Below are 17,244 nucleotides of genomic sequence, written 5' to 3' on the forward strand. Positions count from 1 at the left end.
GAATTCCAAAAGAACACTACATTAATTAGGCTATATTTCGACATTTATGTCCTTTAAGTCTGTAGTGAGACATGGTGAGGATTATGCTTAAAACAAGAGAAAACTATTTGCCAATATGGTAAGAAAAATAAACTTGTTCCCCTTCTGTCGCTCTCTCCACGTTGTGTCAGAGAAGCGACACTAGGGGTCTCTCTTGAGCGCCGATATTCACCTCTGGACTATGAAAAAAGGCCAATGAGAGTTGGCAACCAGTATTTGCATGTCCCACCCCCGGACATACGGGTATTTAAGCGGCGCAAATACGGGAGTTCATTTAGAAAATTTCTTCGGAGCCGATGGTCGTGCATGAACTCTGCTGCGAGTTACACACCAAGTTCCTGGTTAATCCTCTGACGCTCTGCATGCTGTTGGATCTGACGGTGCATAACAGCGGCTTTCTCCTTCGTGCACGGCTGTGCATTCTTGCCCCTGGGCGCTTCGACAGCGCAGACAACTCGAAAGAGTTATTCTAAAAGAGTAATTTCGCTCTAAAGAGCAAAACACAGCGGCGTTGAACGTCCTTCTCAGGACGCGTCTTTTTAAAGATGATATTTCCGCCCCTGTGTAGTTTCTGGATGTGGTTGATGTCTCCCCACCTCTGACGGTCATAAAAACTGCCTTGCATTCCTGGGTTGCGATCACACGCAGGCAGCGTTTTTATGAATGGTCTATGTTTTCAGTGCGAGAACATAGCCATGACAGCATTGCGGTCGTAGGCTTTCTCTTGTAGTGAGAGAAAGCCGCTTCAGCCGCCCCCTGCGCCTCGCCTCCTTCCCACAGGATTGAGGCAGGCGCCGCGGGCTATGAAAACGATCTGGGGACAATGACGGGCTCCGTTTCGCCGGGTGAACCCCCTCAAAACCCCCCGCCTCCCCGGCACCCTTGCTTGTTTCTGTCCGAGCTCGGGATGAGCATTCTCTCCAATGGGTTATGTTTTCAGTGTGAGAACATAGCCGCGGCAGCGTTGCGATCTCTGCTTTCTCTTGTAGTGAGAGAGAGCCATCTCAGCCACCTCCCGCGCCTCGCCTCCGTCCTACGGGATTGAGGCAGGCGCCGCAGGCGATGGAGAACGATCTGGGGAGAAAAATGGGACACTTTCGCCGGGTAAATCCCCCCGAAAACCTCCCGCCTCCCCGGCACGCTTGCCTGCTTCCCTCGAGCTCGGGATTAGTGCGGTCCGCTTAACGGCCTACCGTCCAGTCCCTCGAGCTCCCCAGCATTGGATGATGACATCACCGCTGCATCGGAGAACGTAACAGCGGCGTCGGATGCGGATAACTCGCCTGGGCCGCCACCTTCGGGTCTCCGCCCAGTCTGAGCCTGACGCAAGAAGGTCCACTATGCTTCCCCGGGCTTAATTGGTTCCGCGGGCATGTGCGCCGCTCACAGCCGCGCCCCCACCTGGATTCCTTCCCGGACGTGCATGACGAGCTGAGCAAGCCCAGCTTCCTCGCTCCTCCGCTCTCGCTACCCTCGGTGGTAGAACGGTCCCAGACTGCTCCCCCCTGCACGCCATGGCCCCCTCCTGCGAGTGCACCGGGCCAGGGAACTTCAAAATCTGCACTTGGGTAGTCCTGTTCTTGACGTGCTGCAGGAACTGCACTCGAACAGGCGATGGCCACTCCGTGGTCCAGAAACGCAACGATGGACAGGCAGTACGGGAGGCAGACAAAGCATGCTTTCTCAAACGCCTCCGTCTCCCAGCTCCGTCCATTCGGCGACACCACTTGACGACTTTGCCCAGCAGTCCTCAGTGGTGAAGAAACAGACGAAGGCTATTTTCAAGCAAAAAAAGCATCCTGCCCTGCCGCAAACCTGCCACCAGGGGCCATGCCCTGTCTGCTCGCCGAGGGCGTCCTCCTGCGGCTTTCAAGAAAGAAAGAAAGTGGTGCTCCGCCTCAACTAACAAGTGAGTGGGCCCAGCTCTCAGCCCCAGCGTTGAGCCCCCCACAGAAGTTGGACGCCCATCGTCTCACGGACCCCCTTGAGGACCCAGAAGGCTCCCAGGCGCTCCTGAGATGACAGACCCAGAGACCGAGACGTTAGCTCTGGAGCTGGTAAGACCACTCCGTTCCCCGGTGGAGGGCCGGGAGGAGAATTTTTTGTTAAATTCGTTACACTCTATAGAGCTATTTCCTTGTTGCCTCTGGGGTCACCTGGCCCGCAAATGCCGTTCTCACGGCACTCTGCTTTCAGGCCTCAACAGTCCCTGCTCCATGGATGCGGTGTCCCCGCCTTCAGCCTCACGACTGTTCCCCGGCCGGCCTGTTCAGACGAGTCCAGAGGACGCCAGCATCAGACCTCCTCCTCAGTCACGAACCCGCCCCCTGCCGGGTGCGCGGAGCAAGGTAAGTGCTTTCAGTTTATTCTCAGCACCGGAGCCTCGGGACGCCACGTTGCCTCCCGACGCCGCGTTACCTGTTCCGCACCGCTGCGAAGCCCCACCGGGTACGTCCAAAAAACTCGTCCCCTTGGTGCCCCTAGCACGGAGCTTAGAGGCGTGGCTTTCACTGCCCAACCGTCACGCTGGCTGCACCGGACCATTCGACTCGGTTACGCAATTCAGTTTGCCAGGTCTCCGCCCCCCTTTGTGGGCGTACATTTTTCCGCAGTACACGGCCAACATGCCCATTCCCTGCGCGAAGAAATCGCCTCCCTTCTATTAAAGGACGCGATAGAGCCTGTCCCTCCAACCGAAACGAAGAAGGGTGTCTACAGCCCTTACTTTGTTGTACCCAAGAAAGGCGGCGGCTTACGACCGATCTTGGACCTGCGAGTTTTCAATCGGACCTTGTCCAAACTCCCGTTCAAAATGCTCACCCAGAAACAAATTCTATCTGGCATCCGTCATCTAGATTGGTTCGCAGCGGTAGACCTAAAGGACGCGTACTTCCACGTCTCAATTTTCCCTCAACATCGACCCTTCCTACGGTTCGCGTTCGACGGCCAGGCGTATCAGTACAAAGTCCTCCCCTTCGGCCTGTCTCTGTCCCCTCGTGTCTTCACGAAAGTCGCAGAGGCAGCTCTTGCCCCGCTCCGAGTAGCCGGCATACGCATACTCAATTACCTCGACGACTGGCTCATACTGGCTCACTCTCGAGAGTTACTATGCGCACACAGAGACCAGGTGCTCAGGCACCTCAGCCGTTTGGGGCTTCAGGTCAACCGGGAAAAGATCAAGCTCTCCCCGGTCCAGAGCATCTCTTTTCTCGGTCTGGAGTTAGACTCAGTCTCAATGACAGCACGTCTCTCCAACGAGCGTGCTCAGTCAGTGCTGAAATGCCTCGCTTCCTTCAAGCCAGGCACCGTGGTCCCGCTAAAACGTTTCCAACAGCTCCTGGGGCATATGACATCCTCCGCGGCGGCCGCGCCGCTGGGGTTGATGCATATGAGACCACTTCAGCACTGGCTCCGGACTGGAGTCCCGAGACGAGCATGGCGCCACGGCACGCACAACGTAAAAGTTACTTCTGCCTGCCGCTAAACCTTCAAACCCTGGACAGACCTCTGCTTTCTAAGAGCAGGTGTACCCTTGCAGCAGGTGTCCCGACGCGTTCTGGTCACAACCGACGCTTCCAAATTGGGTTGGGGCGCCGTGTGCAACGGGCGCACAGCCGCAGGCCGGTGGAACCGAGGCCTGCTGCGCTGGCACATCAACTGCCTAGAGCTGCTGGCTGTTTGTCTGGCCCTGCAGAAGTTTCTCCCATTAACTCGGAACAAACACGTCCTAGTCAGGACAGACAGCACCACGGTCATAGCCTACATAAACCGCCAAGACGGAGTACGCTCCCCCCACGTCACAGCTCGCCCGTCGTCTCCTCCTTTGGAGTCAGCAGCGACTGGAGTCACTGCACGCCACTCACATCCCCGGCAACCTCAATGTGATAGCGGACGCGCTGTCAAGACAAAGCTTGCCTGGCGGGGAGTGGAGGCTCCACCCCCAGTCGGTCCAGCTGATTTGGGACCGGTTCGGCAAGGCTCAGGTAGACCTGTTTGCCTCCCAAGAAACCTCCCACTGCCCGCTCTGGTATGCCCAGACAGAGGCTCCCCTCGGGGCAGATGCGCTGGCACACAGCTGGCCCGCGGGGCTGCGCAAGTACGCATTTCCCCCAGTGAGCCTTCTTGCACAGGTGCTATGCAAGTTCAGGGAGGACGAGGAGCAAGTCATTCTGGTAGCCCCCTATTGGCCTACCCGGTCTTGGTTTTTGGACCTCACGCTCCTCACGACAGCCCCTCCCTGGCGAATTCCCCTGAGGAAGGACCTTCTTTCTCAGGGACGGGGCACGCTCTGGCACCCGCACCCAGACCTCTGGAACCTCCACGTCTGGCCCCTGGACGGGATGCGGAAGATCTAGCCGGTCTACCATCTACCGTTGTAGATTCAATCAGCCAAGCCAGAGCCCCCTCTACCAGGCATCTTTACGCCCTAAAGTGGCGTCTGTTCGCGGACTGGTGTTCTTCCCGAGCCTAAGACCCGCAGAAGTGCGCAGTTAGGTCAGTGCTCGTGTTTCTTCAGGAGAGGCTGGAGAGGAGGCTGTCCCCCTTCACCCTCAAGGTGTATGTCGCCGCTATCGCGGCCCACCATGACACGATAGACGGAAAGTCTCTTGGTAAGCACGACTTAATCGTCAGGTTCCTAAAAGGTGCCCGGAGGATAGCTCCCTCCCGGCCTAACCTGTTCCCCTCCTGGGATCTCTCGGTCGTCCTTACGGGACTCCAGAGACCCCCCTTCGAGCTGCTTGACTCAGTTGGACTCAGGGCCCTCTCTCTCAAGACCGCCCTGCTGATCGCGCTCACTTCCATCAAGAGGGTCGGGGACCTGCATGCGTTCTCTGTTAGCGACGCTTGCCTGGAGTTCGGTCCGGCAGACGCTTTCGTGATCCTAAGACCGCGACCGGGCTATGTGCCCAAGGTTCCTACCACACCCTTCAGGGATCAGGTAGTGAACCTGCAAGCACTTCCCCGGGAGGAGGCAGATCCAGCCCTTTCACTGCTGTGTCCAGTACGTGCCTTACGTATCTACCTGGACCGCACACAGAGCACTAGATGCTCTGAGCAGCTCTTCGTCTGATTTGGGGGACAGCAGAAAGGGAATGCTGTCTCCAAGCAGAGACTCGCCCACTGGGTTGTCGACGCCATTTCCCTGGCTTATCACACCCAGGCCATGCCACCCCTTTGCGGGTCTGAGCCCACTCCACCAGGAGTGTTGCGTCCTCATGGGCACTGGCTAGGGGCACTGCCCTAGCAGACATTTGTAGAGCAGCGGGCTGGGCAACACCTAACACTTTTGCGAGATTCTACAATCTCCGAGTTGGGTCAGTATCGTCCCGTGTTCTCTCAGGTACCGAGCCCGTAGAACTCGGTGGCACGCTCACGATCTGACCGGGTGAATCGCTTGCACCTAGCGCCCTTCCCCCTAACCAGGGTAAACAGTGCGCCTTCATTCCCAGGAGATCTCAGGTTTGGGACACTGGTTGATTCCTCCCTAGCCCTCGTGGGTCGCAGTTCAGCAGAGGAACTCGCCGACCCAAGCCACTGCGGGTACCGCAAGCTACCCTGCACTGGTGTAGGTGCTCCACAGGTAAGGCCTCCTTCGGACTCCCCCTGTGTGTAACGCCACGGTTCTGTCCCCTCTGGCGAGCGGACTCCCGTGCTTCCCTTAGGCAGTCATGGCTGCCTCGGTTGCCGTGCTGTATGTTCCCCCCTCTATAGGCTGGATCCACCACCGCACCGACTTTTCCACATAGGCCCTAAGTCAGGCCTCTGATGGTTTTGCCACTTAAACTTGCCTCCCTCTCGGGTAGGCGTGGCCTCCGCAGGGTCTTCTCCGCCCTGAATAAGGGCTAAGACCCCCTTCCCTCAATGCGTGTAAGGGCCCCGGCCTAAGTTGCTCTATGCGAGAAACATAGAGAGAAAAGAGGCCCGGCCAGGCTTGGCCCGTTCCCAGGTTGGCAGCCAGCACCTTGTTCCCCCTTCCGGGGTAACGATAAGGAATCCTGATGGCTTAAATGGGGCATTGGGGAAGGGTACGTGCAGCCTGATACAGTTGGTCGTCCTGCACGTAAGAATACCTGCTCGCTCCTGTATCAGCAGTTCACGTACACGGCTCAGCGCGTGGCGCTTTTATAAGTGGACCCCTAGTGTCGCTTCTCTGACACAACGTGGAGAGAGCGACAGAAGGGGAACGTCTAGGTTACGTATGTAACCTCCGTTCCCCGATGGAGGGAACAAGACGTTGTGTCTCCCCTGCCACGTCGCTGAGCCGAGCCACTGTTGTGGCCGGACCATTTCCGGCTCCTCAGAAAAATCCTGAATGAACTCCCGTATTTGCGCCGCTTAAATACCCGTATGTCCGGGGGCGGGACATGCAAATACTGGTTGCCAACTCTCATTGGCCGTTTTTCATAGTCCAGAGGTGAATATCGGCGCTCAAGAGAGACCCCTAGTGTCGCTTCTCTGACACAACGTCTCGTTCCCTCCATCGAGGAACGGAGGTTACATACGTAACCTAGACGTTTTCCCCTTGAATTAAGTTAATTTTGGCAAATAGTTTTTTCTTATTTTAAGCATAAATCTAACTTAATTTTGTTCGATTCCTAGATCAGGACTTATCTCATACCAAATTGTTTTGCAAGTTAATGCATCTTGTTTTAAGTATGTTTAGATATTTTAACTGGAAAACAAGAGAAAAATGCTGATTAAGAAAACTATCTTTTGCAGTGTAGAAATAAACAAGTGCACGTTATAGTGTATGCTAATTACAGTTTTTGGATCAGAACTCTGCATTCGAATCCAGCAGTCATTTTCGAAACAACTGTACATTAGCTGAAGTATTCTCTGCATTCTTACAAGTTGTGATGTGGACTCTGTTTCTTTCAGATCTAACAGAGGCATTGTGATAAACTGTACATTAGGAACAGCAGTGAAAGAGAAAATGAAGGAATTGGAGTGACGGAATGAAGAAAAAAAAATAAGGCTCTGGCATGGACCGTCTCTCTCTTCGCTTGTCCTCCAGCAAGTAGAAACGTGTTTCATGAGTTCCATGGCTGTGCTTGTAAAAGAGAACCGAGGAATCTCCACTGCCTTACTGTGCACTATCCAAACACTACTGCCATAGATCAACATAAAATATCATGTCCTACCACAATCTATGTTCTATCTAATGTTCAGAAAATTGGGACATGGTATTACCCTAAGGGAGCGGTATTCATTTTTGTTACTCTAATAAAATTTTTTTACATGTTCCATTTAAACTATGTTAATCCATTGTGATGAGTTTCCATCCAGATTTGTTTTTGTGACACACTATACACACACACATTAATACTTTTAATAGCAATATGATGCCACAATATGTCTGTCACATTATCAGCAAATACCAGTGTACTGGTGTTTAACACTATTAAACAAACTCTTAAAGTGACAAATACACAAATATTCTGATCAGATTTATTGCTAAATATCATCTTGCTATACTGTACCACTTTGGAGAATGAGGCTTACAGACTTAACCAGTCTGTCCTAATTTCTACCTTCAACTGAGTGAGTTCCATGCTCACAGTTAGAGATGCTATGACTCTTCTTGTGCTGTTTTTCTCCTATTTAGACACCTCATAAATGGACCATTACAACACTAAAGAGAAACATATGGTCCTCCAGCTCATGATGGGGAATTATATACCTCTACTCATAAAGAAACCCACTTATAGGTACATGTAAACCCTCTCTCCCCCAAAAGCCTTTTGGAAAGACAACTTTTAAAACTCTTGTCCATTGAAAGATCCATCAGAATAGGGATTGTAAATCTTATTATTTTTTACATTTACGAGCTCAGTGTTATACCGTAGCTATTCCATTCATATTTCCCTAACTAAATACTCAGTACCCGGAGCTTACAGATTTTGTTGGGTAATCTAAACAATCCCCATTGTACTCTGCAAGGAAAGGTGTTTCATATTATATGTTCATGAGAATAATGCAGCTTTGCAGTATAAAATAAGTTTTCACCATAGTACTTGCAGTGGTGTGTTTTTCCCCAATCAGACAAATTGAATTGACTGGTTTGATGTAACTTCCGCAAGGAAAAGCATACAGGAATTTTTATCAGTATGCCTGGAAACAGAGCCATGTTCACAAGGTTTGACATTTTAGACATAGGTCTGGCTACATGAGACTAACCAGCACTTATCCAATTGGGACCTGATTTATTTAGTGTAATTTTAAATTATATCCACAAGACTTTATGGTGATTGTCAAAAATATGACCAGGGAAAAATGTATATACATATATTTTGAGCTGTTGGATTAGCCAGATTTGGATTAGCCAGATAGTTTTGGATTTCCAAAACCCCTAAATCCAAAGATACAAAAATAAGCTTTATTGAGAGCAGACATGGCATAAAAATCCATTATTCCTCAATATTTCTCAGCAGCTACAATTGCTACAATGCGGATCGCGGACACATTTTTGTTTGCTGTTTACAGAGTCTAGAGCTGTCACAGAGACATGTGCGATATCTCAGGTCACTAATTTCATTAATATCTTTCAGGTAGTAGGAACATATTTTGCATACCTTTCCTTAAGAATATAGCTTACAGCAGCTTTAATGTATTATTCATTGTTTTAACTATTTTTGTGAAACTACTCTTTTTTTCCACACTTCCTGTGGCTAAAATTGGCATTTATAAACTTCTAGGAGGTACACGCTCTTATTCATTGCATGCGATGCATATCTCGGTCATAATAAACACAGGGGCGGAATGTAACAAGTTGAAGTGAAGGTGGAGGAAGTAGGAGATGGCGAAATCCAACTAAAAAAGGTAATAAAAAACATGAAAAACAAAATCTCTATTCAGCTTCAAAACACACACAATCAGCTTTGTGTCTCTCTCCCTCCATTGGTGTCTAGCTCGCTCTTAAAATCAGTCTGCAATGACAAATAGCTGTTAGAGACAATCATTGACAGGTGATGATCCTTACTGTTCTCATATACCGATCTCTCTCTCCATTCACAAGCTGGTGCTCGACCACGAGTACGGAAAACGGAGACTCCACCCGCAAGTGGTGAGTCAGGTGTGGGAGAGACACAGGCAAGCTGCCGTATCGCTTCGCATTGCCTGAAAATGCTCTCTCACTTTCATCTGAACCACTGTAAAAGTGAACCCACGTGAGAAAGACCCAATGTGTGCAATAGAGACTGAACAGCAGCCAAAGAAAACAATAGTTTTGAGATTTTTGTTTAATACCTATCTGGAGGTGGAGTTGAGAATAATTAATGAATTAATCACTCTTCCTCAGCAGTCAGTTGTAAGATGTTACAACTGCTCATTGAGTAATTAGCTAATTCTGTTGATGTTCTGAACACCAAATTTGATTAAATTATTGTTACAAGACCAAGAGTATTGTAGATTTAACATTAAAACTTTGACATTAGCTAAAATTAGTCATATAAGCAATATTTCTCTATATTGTTTAGAATGTTTTGTTTCTTCTTTACTATCTTATTTCAAAACAGTGAAACAGTACAATGCCTTCTTTTCTTCTGTACCCAATTAATGATCTCGATACAATAAATAATAATGGCAGTTTCTATTTGAGCTCTTTCTAATCTCTGAAACTAAATGTTTTGCAATGTCAACTGCACATTGGGTATGCATAGTTTCTGCTTGATCACTTTATCTGACTTTACTACTTGTAAATGGCTCATATATTTTAATGCAATCTAGTGAGTAGTGTCCAGAGAAGGTCACCCATGCTGAGCTCTGGCCCTGTATAATTCAGCCTAACCGCCAGTCTGAGCTCTTCCAGACACTGACCACAGAGGCACACATTACTGCAACTCCTGTAAAACAAAAACACTGAAAATGACCACTTCTATTTAAACCTCGCCCTGACCCAATCTAGACTGTCTTTCCCATCTTTTGGTAATAAAATAGGCTCTCACCATTAAATTCAAAAAAGTGATCATACTTTGAAAATTACTGTATGGGGTTTTGGGAAGAATTTACCTACAGGTGGGCTTGGATTAGGGAAACATAAAAAACAAAAAAATGTGTAATTTTCCAAAAATAGGGTATAAAACAACTGTTTTTATTATTTTTTTACTTTTTCAATGATCAGTGAAAGGAGTTGCTTAATCTAAAAAAATATTGATCTTATGATAGGACAAACTAAATATTATTTGACAAAAAAAAATATTCCATTTAAAAAAAGTATAGAAAAATTTTGTTATTATTATTTGCCAGAAAATATGACAGAAATGGTAACTGAGTTGCAAATTTAACCTAAATTAGACTGGGTTTTGCTAGTTTTGGACCAAATGTTGGTTTAAAAATATAAACCAAACACACTATATTACTTTAATCTGTTAAGAAAATCTGAATATGTGAGAAAATGTTCAATGAACAACGTTATGTACTGTAATTTCTAATCAACTTGTTCAATGCATCACTATGTTCTACCTTCGAAATGGAACAGCATAAGTGTCTGATTCGAGATGCTCTTCATTGGTAGTAACTTCTACAGCAACTGTCTATGACTGTAACAATCACAGTACATGGGAAATCCTAGCAAACACTGTTGATTCTGACATCAGTATGTTCTAGCTAAGATAACAAATCAATATGCTAAAAAGCACTACAATTTTACAAAGTATCCAACAATTTGAGACAAGAATCTGCAGATGATGTTCTAAAATGTTGATAAAGCAGCTCATGTACTAACATAGATTGTTCATTTTATTTATTAGAATCAAAAGTGTTTAACATTATAAATATTGATATATACCCTCACTGAGCACATTATTGGGAACACTAAGGTTCTAATATAGTGCCCGTTGTGGTCTTATACTGTTGTAGTCCATTAAGCTCAAGGTTCGAGTTGTGCATTCTGAGATGCTATTCTGCTCACTACAATTGTACGGAGCGGTTATCTGAGTTACCGTACACTTTCTGTCAGCTCCAAACAGTCTGTCCATTCTCTGCTGACCTCTCTCATCAAAAAGGTGTTTCTGTCCGCAGAACTGCCGCTCACTGGATATTTTTTGTTTTTGGCACCATTCTGAGTAAATTCTAGAGACTGATGTGCATAAAAATCCCAGGAGATCAGCAGTTACAGAAATACACAATCCATTCTGATTGTTGATGTGAACATTAACTGAAGCTCCTTACCCACATTGCATGATTTTATGCATTGCACTGCTGCCACGTGATTGGCTGATTAGAAAATCGCATGAATAGGTAGGTTTACTGGTGATTCAAATAAAAGCTCAGTGAGTGTAGACATGGAAAAGACACTGGCTGCCACAATATCGAAACATAAGATGACTTTGGAAGCACCAAAATTAAAACTATTGTATTGTTTCCTTATTTTCTTATAATTCCTATTCTTACATTTATGCATTGGACTGATAGTGAGACTGTAAAAAGAGTGAATGTGACTGAATGCTGTTTGAATCTCAGCTTTAATAAGAGTGTATAAAACCAGCATCCACATATGGTTTTCCTAGGACAGGCTCCATCTATTCTGGTATATCCAGCCACACAATAAATGATGATAGAGGTATTTTGCCAACGTGTGAGCAAGTGTAACGAATTGAGGCATATACTTTGAAGACAATTCTCAGAAATTTGCATCACGTATCATTTAATGCCATAAATCAACAACCCACTGTGAGAATGCAGAGATGAAAACATAACTCCCTACCCCCAAAATATTGATAATATTTTTTTGGTTACAGTGATCATAAAGGACAGCCATGTTAATATGTAAAGATATGAGAAAGGGGAGGTCAGACAGGGCCATGGCTCTTGAAGTTGCAACGTGTCCACAGAGCAATGATCATGGTTTGAAATCATGCCAAATTTTTTTCTCTCTTTCTCTATCTGTCTGTCTCTTTTCTTAACAAATTGCATATGGAAAGACTTATGTCTCACAGCTTTGCTCTTATGTTCAGGCATGCAATGGATATTTGCGCAAATGTTTTCTTCTGAACATCATATAGCTATAAAGACTTAAAGAATTTGGAAAATGTACTTTCCAACCTTTCTGTCAATGTTGTCACCAGCTGCTGTGTTTGTGGGTATAATTGATGCCACTGTGAGAAGGGATGTGAAAAAATCATAATAAAAATCCTCATTTTTATCTTTGTCTTTAGTCATAATTTTGCCAAGTTGGTTGCATGTGCTGTCATCCCAGCCAAATTTGTAAACATCACCAGCAAGTACTTTACTAAAACCGAACAAATGCAAAGAATTTTAGTAATTGACACCTACTGTAAACCTAAATGCATACAGGTCCAGTAGGGCCTATAGGGCCATGTTAAGAGTCAACCCTACATCCTAACACTTCATTACATGTTTAGTCCTCCAACATCATAAATTTCTTTGAGAATCTTTCCTCATTAAAATACAGCAGTGAAAGCTTGTTACAATTCAACAATTCACTATACAATATAATGAACTAGACATAGTTTGGCGAAGAAAATAAATGCTTGTGAAAAAGGTCCTTATAAAGTTTGCACAAAAATATGTCCAAGCCAAAATGAGACATCATCCAGAATACAGCCATCCCGAGATGAACATTTTGAGGTTTTCATTAATTTCTTTGCAAAGTCTGCTATAAAAAACACCCCTGATCTTTCCATCTTTACGCAAAATATGTGCAAAGCATCCTATCAAAACGTGCTCCATCACGATATCCAGAACATCTACAACACTGCTGCATGTTTCAAAATGTCCACGTTGTAATGAAGACTCAGAAGTGTTTGACATGTTTGAAGGCGGCCCTTATTGTTGGCTGAAGGTAGGACTCGCTTTAACTCGAACATGTAGAAGTTATCTTGTGCTCTCAGCACCTCCCCAAAACTTTGGCATATAAAAGCCAGGGTCAAACATTTGTTAAAGCAGTAGGGAGTTTCTGCAAGGGTCTGGATTGGAGTTTCACAGACCGGACCCTACGTGTATGATTGAGGACACAAACAGGATTTCCCTTGCCTCAAAGAGTCTACATGTCTAATATTTAGACATGTTCAGCTTTGTGGATATCCGGTTAGGGCTGCTGCTCTCCGCAGCAGTACTTTTGGTGAGAGGACAAGGAGAGGATGACAGTGAGTATATGACTTTTACTGCTGCTTTTGAAAAGATGCTTGACTGAGGAAATTGGAGAATGCAAGAGGGGCAAAGTGATTTATGCAGCCTTTTTTTTTTTTTTTTTTGAGCTGATACCAAGTGACCTACAATCTAAAATCATTTTTGGGAATGTCTTGAGGAGGAAAACAGCTTTTTTTCTATCTTACTGCCCGCGGACATACTGAATGTTATTTCCTCATGCGCCTGTTGATGCGCGCGTGCAGATACATGTTCGGAGCGCGCGCTTTATGTGATGTCCTCGAGCGAAGCTGCAGCGCGTCTGGATGCACTCAACGTGACATGGATGAGGGAGAAAGAAAGAGATAGCGCCTTAAAAATCATGTATCGTCTACGATTTTCTTTTATATTTTTGTTTACAGGATAATACTTCTTATCTCTGGATTACAATGTCTCAGAATAGACTAGGGGCATCAATCATACTGCTTTAGACAGATTTTGCCTACATAACTGCTGGACTATAAGAATAGAATTACTATTTCACGTACCTGCCATGGAAAGCAAAGCAAGGCAATTTCATTCTGTTGGGAAAACTTCTGGTTTTAATTTCGGTAGTGCAGGAATCAATTAATTGCAAATGATCGGGGCGTGACGGTATTTCTCACAAGACTTTGTCGCCACCAAGCGGCGAACTTAAATAATGCAAGAGTCTGAAAATTTTGGGGGGTCTGAAGACCTATCCTCCAACCCCATTCTCCAGCTCTTCCCATTATACCATTTTACCTTCCTGCTTTTTGTAAAAAATAAAAAAAATATTTTAAATGTTATCCCATATGAGCCCTGTGTAGCTACTCGATTGTAAGGAGTTTAGATTATCATCACAGATTGTTTTGGAAAACACACCCTTAAAAAAGACATTACTAAAGGACAACTGTGTACATGCACTGTGCAGGACTGAAACTTTTATGGCTTTGACTGTGCTAAATCTTCAAATGCCATATTTGCTCTCAAGATATCAAATGCCCCGGAAAGTGCGTTTTCCGGCATTGAACAACATCAATTGAAACATTTGAGTGTTTTAGTCATAGGCCTATATTTGGTGTCATGGAAATGTGATTAAATCTGCCCTGGTCTAATTCGTATTTGTTTTCCTCGCAGTCTCATACGGTAGCTGTTCGTTGGACGGTCAGTCTTACAACGACAAGGATGTATGGAAACCTGAGCCATGCCAAATCTGTGTCTGTGACAGTGGAACCATTATGTGCGACGAGGTGATCTGTGAGGATACATCCGACTGTGCCAACCCAGAGATTCCCGACGGAGAATGCTGCCCCATCTGCCCCGACGGTACACCTACCACCTTTGCCCCAGTCATAGTCACATCATGCGCTCACTGTAGCTCTGTCGGCCTCTAGTGTACAAACGTTTAACTACATGATGTGAGACATTACCGCCAGAGACCTGTGGAGGGCGCTTGTGTTCAAAATTACGTCACTGGATTATCTCTGACCGTTGAAGGTTTTACATGGGACTAGGGTGTTTTTACTTGTAGTTTTTGGATAATTGCACTTTTGTTAACACTTTTTTCATTAATTATTCATTAAAATCAATTTGTGTTGCATAGCAGGTTAATAGTTCCTGTGCATTCAAAATGGATTCATAATCTTTGTAATTATTTGAATTAAAATCAACTCATGATCTGTGAATAATCATATAATATTTATACATGTATTAATGTTAAAGTTCTTTTTTAATGTCACCGTACATTTGTGATGATGTGGAACAGTCCTTTGAGCTAAGTTTGAGCTTATACAGTATTTACATGAGTATTAGTGGCACAGCTCTAATATGTATATATATATATATAAATATATTTATGATAGATGGAGAAGAGTTCCCAGGATATGTGCCTCCAGATCCTGATCCTAAGGTCAGTGGGGATTTAATCAGTTAAAATAATAAAATAATGCACCTCATTTATTAGCAAACATTACATTTAATTAAACCTTCCAAACATTTGTTTTATTTTTACTTTCATAACTAAACCTTGATGCACCATGTATATGGGAATGTACAACATGCACAAAAACATATAAACACCTTATTGTGATATTTACATGCTACACCAATATGACAAGTTATAATTTTCATTTTTAGACTCCTGGCTCTCCTGGACCAAAAGGTGACCCGGTGAGTACAATTCTTGTTTCATCTTTTTGATATCTTTTTAAAACACACACACACACACACACACACACACACACACACACACACACACACACACACGTAAAACATACACAATTATTATAGTTGTATAATATGACCAAATAATTAATAATGCATTGTACCAGCAAAAAAACAAGGGAAAAAGGCCAATACTTTGATTTTGTAGAAGACTTTGAAGTCTGTATGAGATAGAAGTAATCAACAAATGTGTTTTGCTAACCTACTGACCTCTACTTGTCCCACTGAGCTTTGACATTGAATACCTTTTATGTAACATGAAATAAGATGCACCAAATATTATGGCATGTATTGTTACATTATATTGTATAATATATGACATTATGATACTATTTCACAATTACGATTATGTCCTGCAGTATTGTATACCAATAGTAACACATTTTTGTTTAAGATACAAATCCTGATTAATAATGTCTTCATTATTCATAAATTCATGTATACCCTTCCATATCTTAGAACTCCAAAACAGAGTAACCACATGTTTGATCAAAACTTTTATGATCGAATTCAAGTCTCTTAAACTATGATCTGTCCCGGGACAGAAGGGCTTGACTCAGCTATGCTCCGATTCAGAGAAAACGGAGTGAGACTTTAATATTCCACATTTAGCTGGACAATAATAATAAAAAATCAGTTTCAATGTTACTGTTGTGCTATAATGTAGAGATATCATTATTCAAATTGTATTTCTTTATGGATCTTTCCTGTTTGTTTGACAGGGTCTTCCAGGTTCTCCTGGTAATGATGGCATTCCCGGAGAGAATGGACTCCCTGGACCTCCTGGTCCTCCTGGAACCCCTGGAATTCCTGGCCTTGGTGGCGGAGTAAGACATTTCCATTTGGTTTTGTAAATCTTTTAATCTGTAATTGTGGTGTCAGAAACTCAGGATTACATTTCTGAGTACTTTTCTCATATTGGCCCAGATTCAAAACATAAATCTTGCGGTGACTGCCATGTGACGTAATTCCACAATCGCTAAATCCAATAGCTTATATCTGTTTACTTACAAATAAATTCATAAAGAATAACTTTTAGTGACAATTGGAAATACAGTAAGAAATAACATTGCTTTTTTTTTTTTTTTTACAAAAGTTTTAAAAGCAAATGAAACATAGACCAGATTGAATTTAGATAGGAAGTTAAGCTACATGAAGTAATGCATTAAAACACACGGAAACCTCTCCATTTTACTTCAGTACCAGCTGGATGAACAGCTCCCAGCATTCCTCCATTACTTTGCAGGACTCTAACACAGACAGGCACTGTGTAAAAGTAAAATATTGAATCAACATAGAAATATAGAAAATATACTTCATTTTTGCAGCATGCATTTATACAGTGTGGTACAGTGTGATTCATTTGTGCCAGTGTTTGTATTGTCAATTGAGAGGTACGATATTCACAGGAGAACCCACAACAAACTGAATATCGAAACAAATCTTTGCTCGGCTTAACCTGTTTCTTTCTTGTTCTCCCCTGCAGTCTTTCCTCTCCCAAATGGCTTATGGCAGTGAAAAATCCAGCGGCCAAGCTGTTCAAGGATCACCAGTAAGATATAACTCTTCTTTCTGTTTCCTCTCTTCCCCTGCATGACCTCACACCCCAAATGAACAAAAAGGTAATTCGTAGTGTTTTCAGTGACCCCTCATATGGTGATCAGTGATGTGTTTTTTACACACAATGCAATGTGATGTGGACTGTTTGTTTTTTGTAAAGAAGATGTATATAGTATGCTATAGGTATATAGAATATAAGGTGTAATATATCATATTACTGTTTGTTATGTATGAGCCCCTTGACAATGGTTTCAAATCTACAAAACATTTATGATTTGGCATACTGTAAATGGTGAATACTGTACTATATACTGT

At 44.4% G+C, this 17,244-nt stretch overlaps 1 protein-coding gene across 2 annotated transcripts in view; it reads left to right on the plus strand.

The window, feature by feature from the left end:
* The first annotated feature begins 12,930 nt into the window (after positions 1 to 12,930).
* The window catches only part of col1a1b (collagen, type I, alpha 1b), a 30,839-nt gene continuing 26,525 nt past the window's right edge, over positions 12,931 to 17,244 (plus strand). For both annotated transcript variants that reach the window (XM_052102141.1, XM_052102142.1), the window contains exons 1-6: positions 12,931 to 13,145; positions 14,284 to 14,472; positions 15,009 to 15,055; positions 15,283 to 15,315; positions 16,092 to 16,196; positions 16,856 to 16,921. In XM_052102141.1, the coding sequence (XP_051958101.1) occupies positions 13,064 to 13,145; positions 14,284 to 14,472; positions 15,009 to 15,055; positions 15,283 to 15,315; positions 16,092 to 16,196; positions 16,856 to 16,921 (522 nt within the window). In that variant the 5' untranslated portion in view covers positions 12,931 to 13,063. The remainder of the gene's footprint in view (positions 13,146 to 14,283; positions 14,473 to 15,008; positions 15,056 to 15,282; positions 15,316 to 16,091; positions 16,197 to 16,855; positions 16,922 to 17,244) is intronic.

This window comes from Xyrauchen texanus, chromosome 33 (assembly GCF_025860055.1).
Source record: "Xyrauchen texanus isolate HMW12.3.18 chromosome 33, RBS_HiC_50CHRs, whole genome shotgun sequence".
Classification (NCBI taxonomy): domain Eukaryota; kingdom Metazoa; phylum Chordata; class Actinopteri; order Cypriniformes; family Catostomidae; genus Xyrauchen; species Xyrauchen texanus.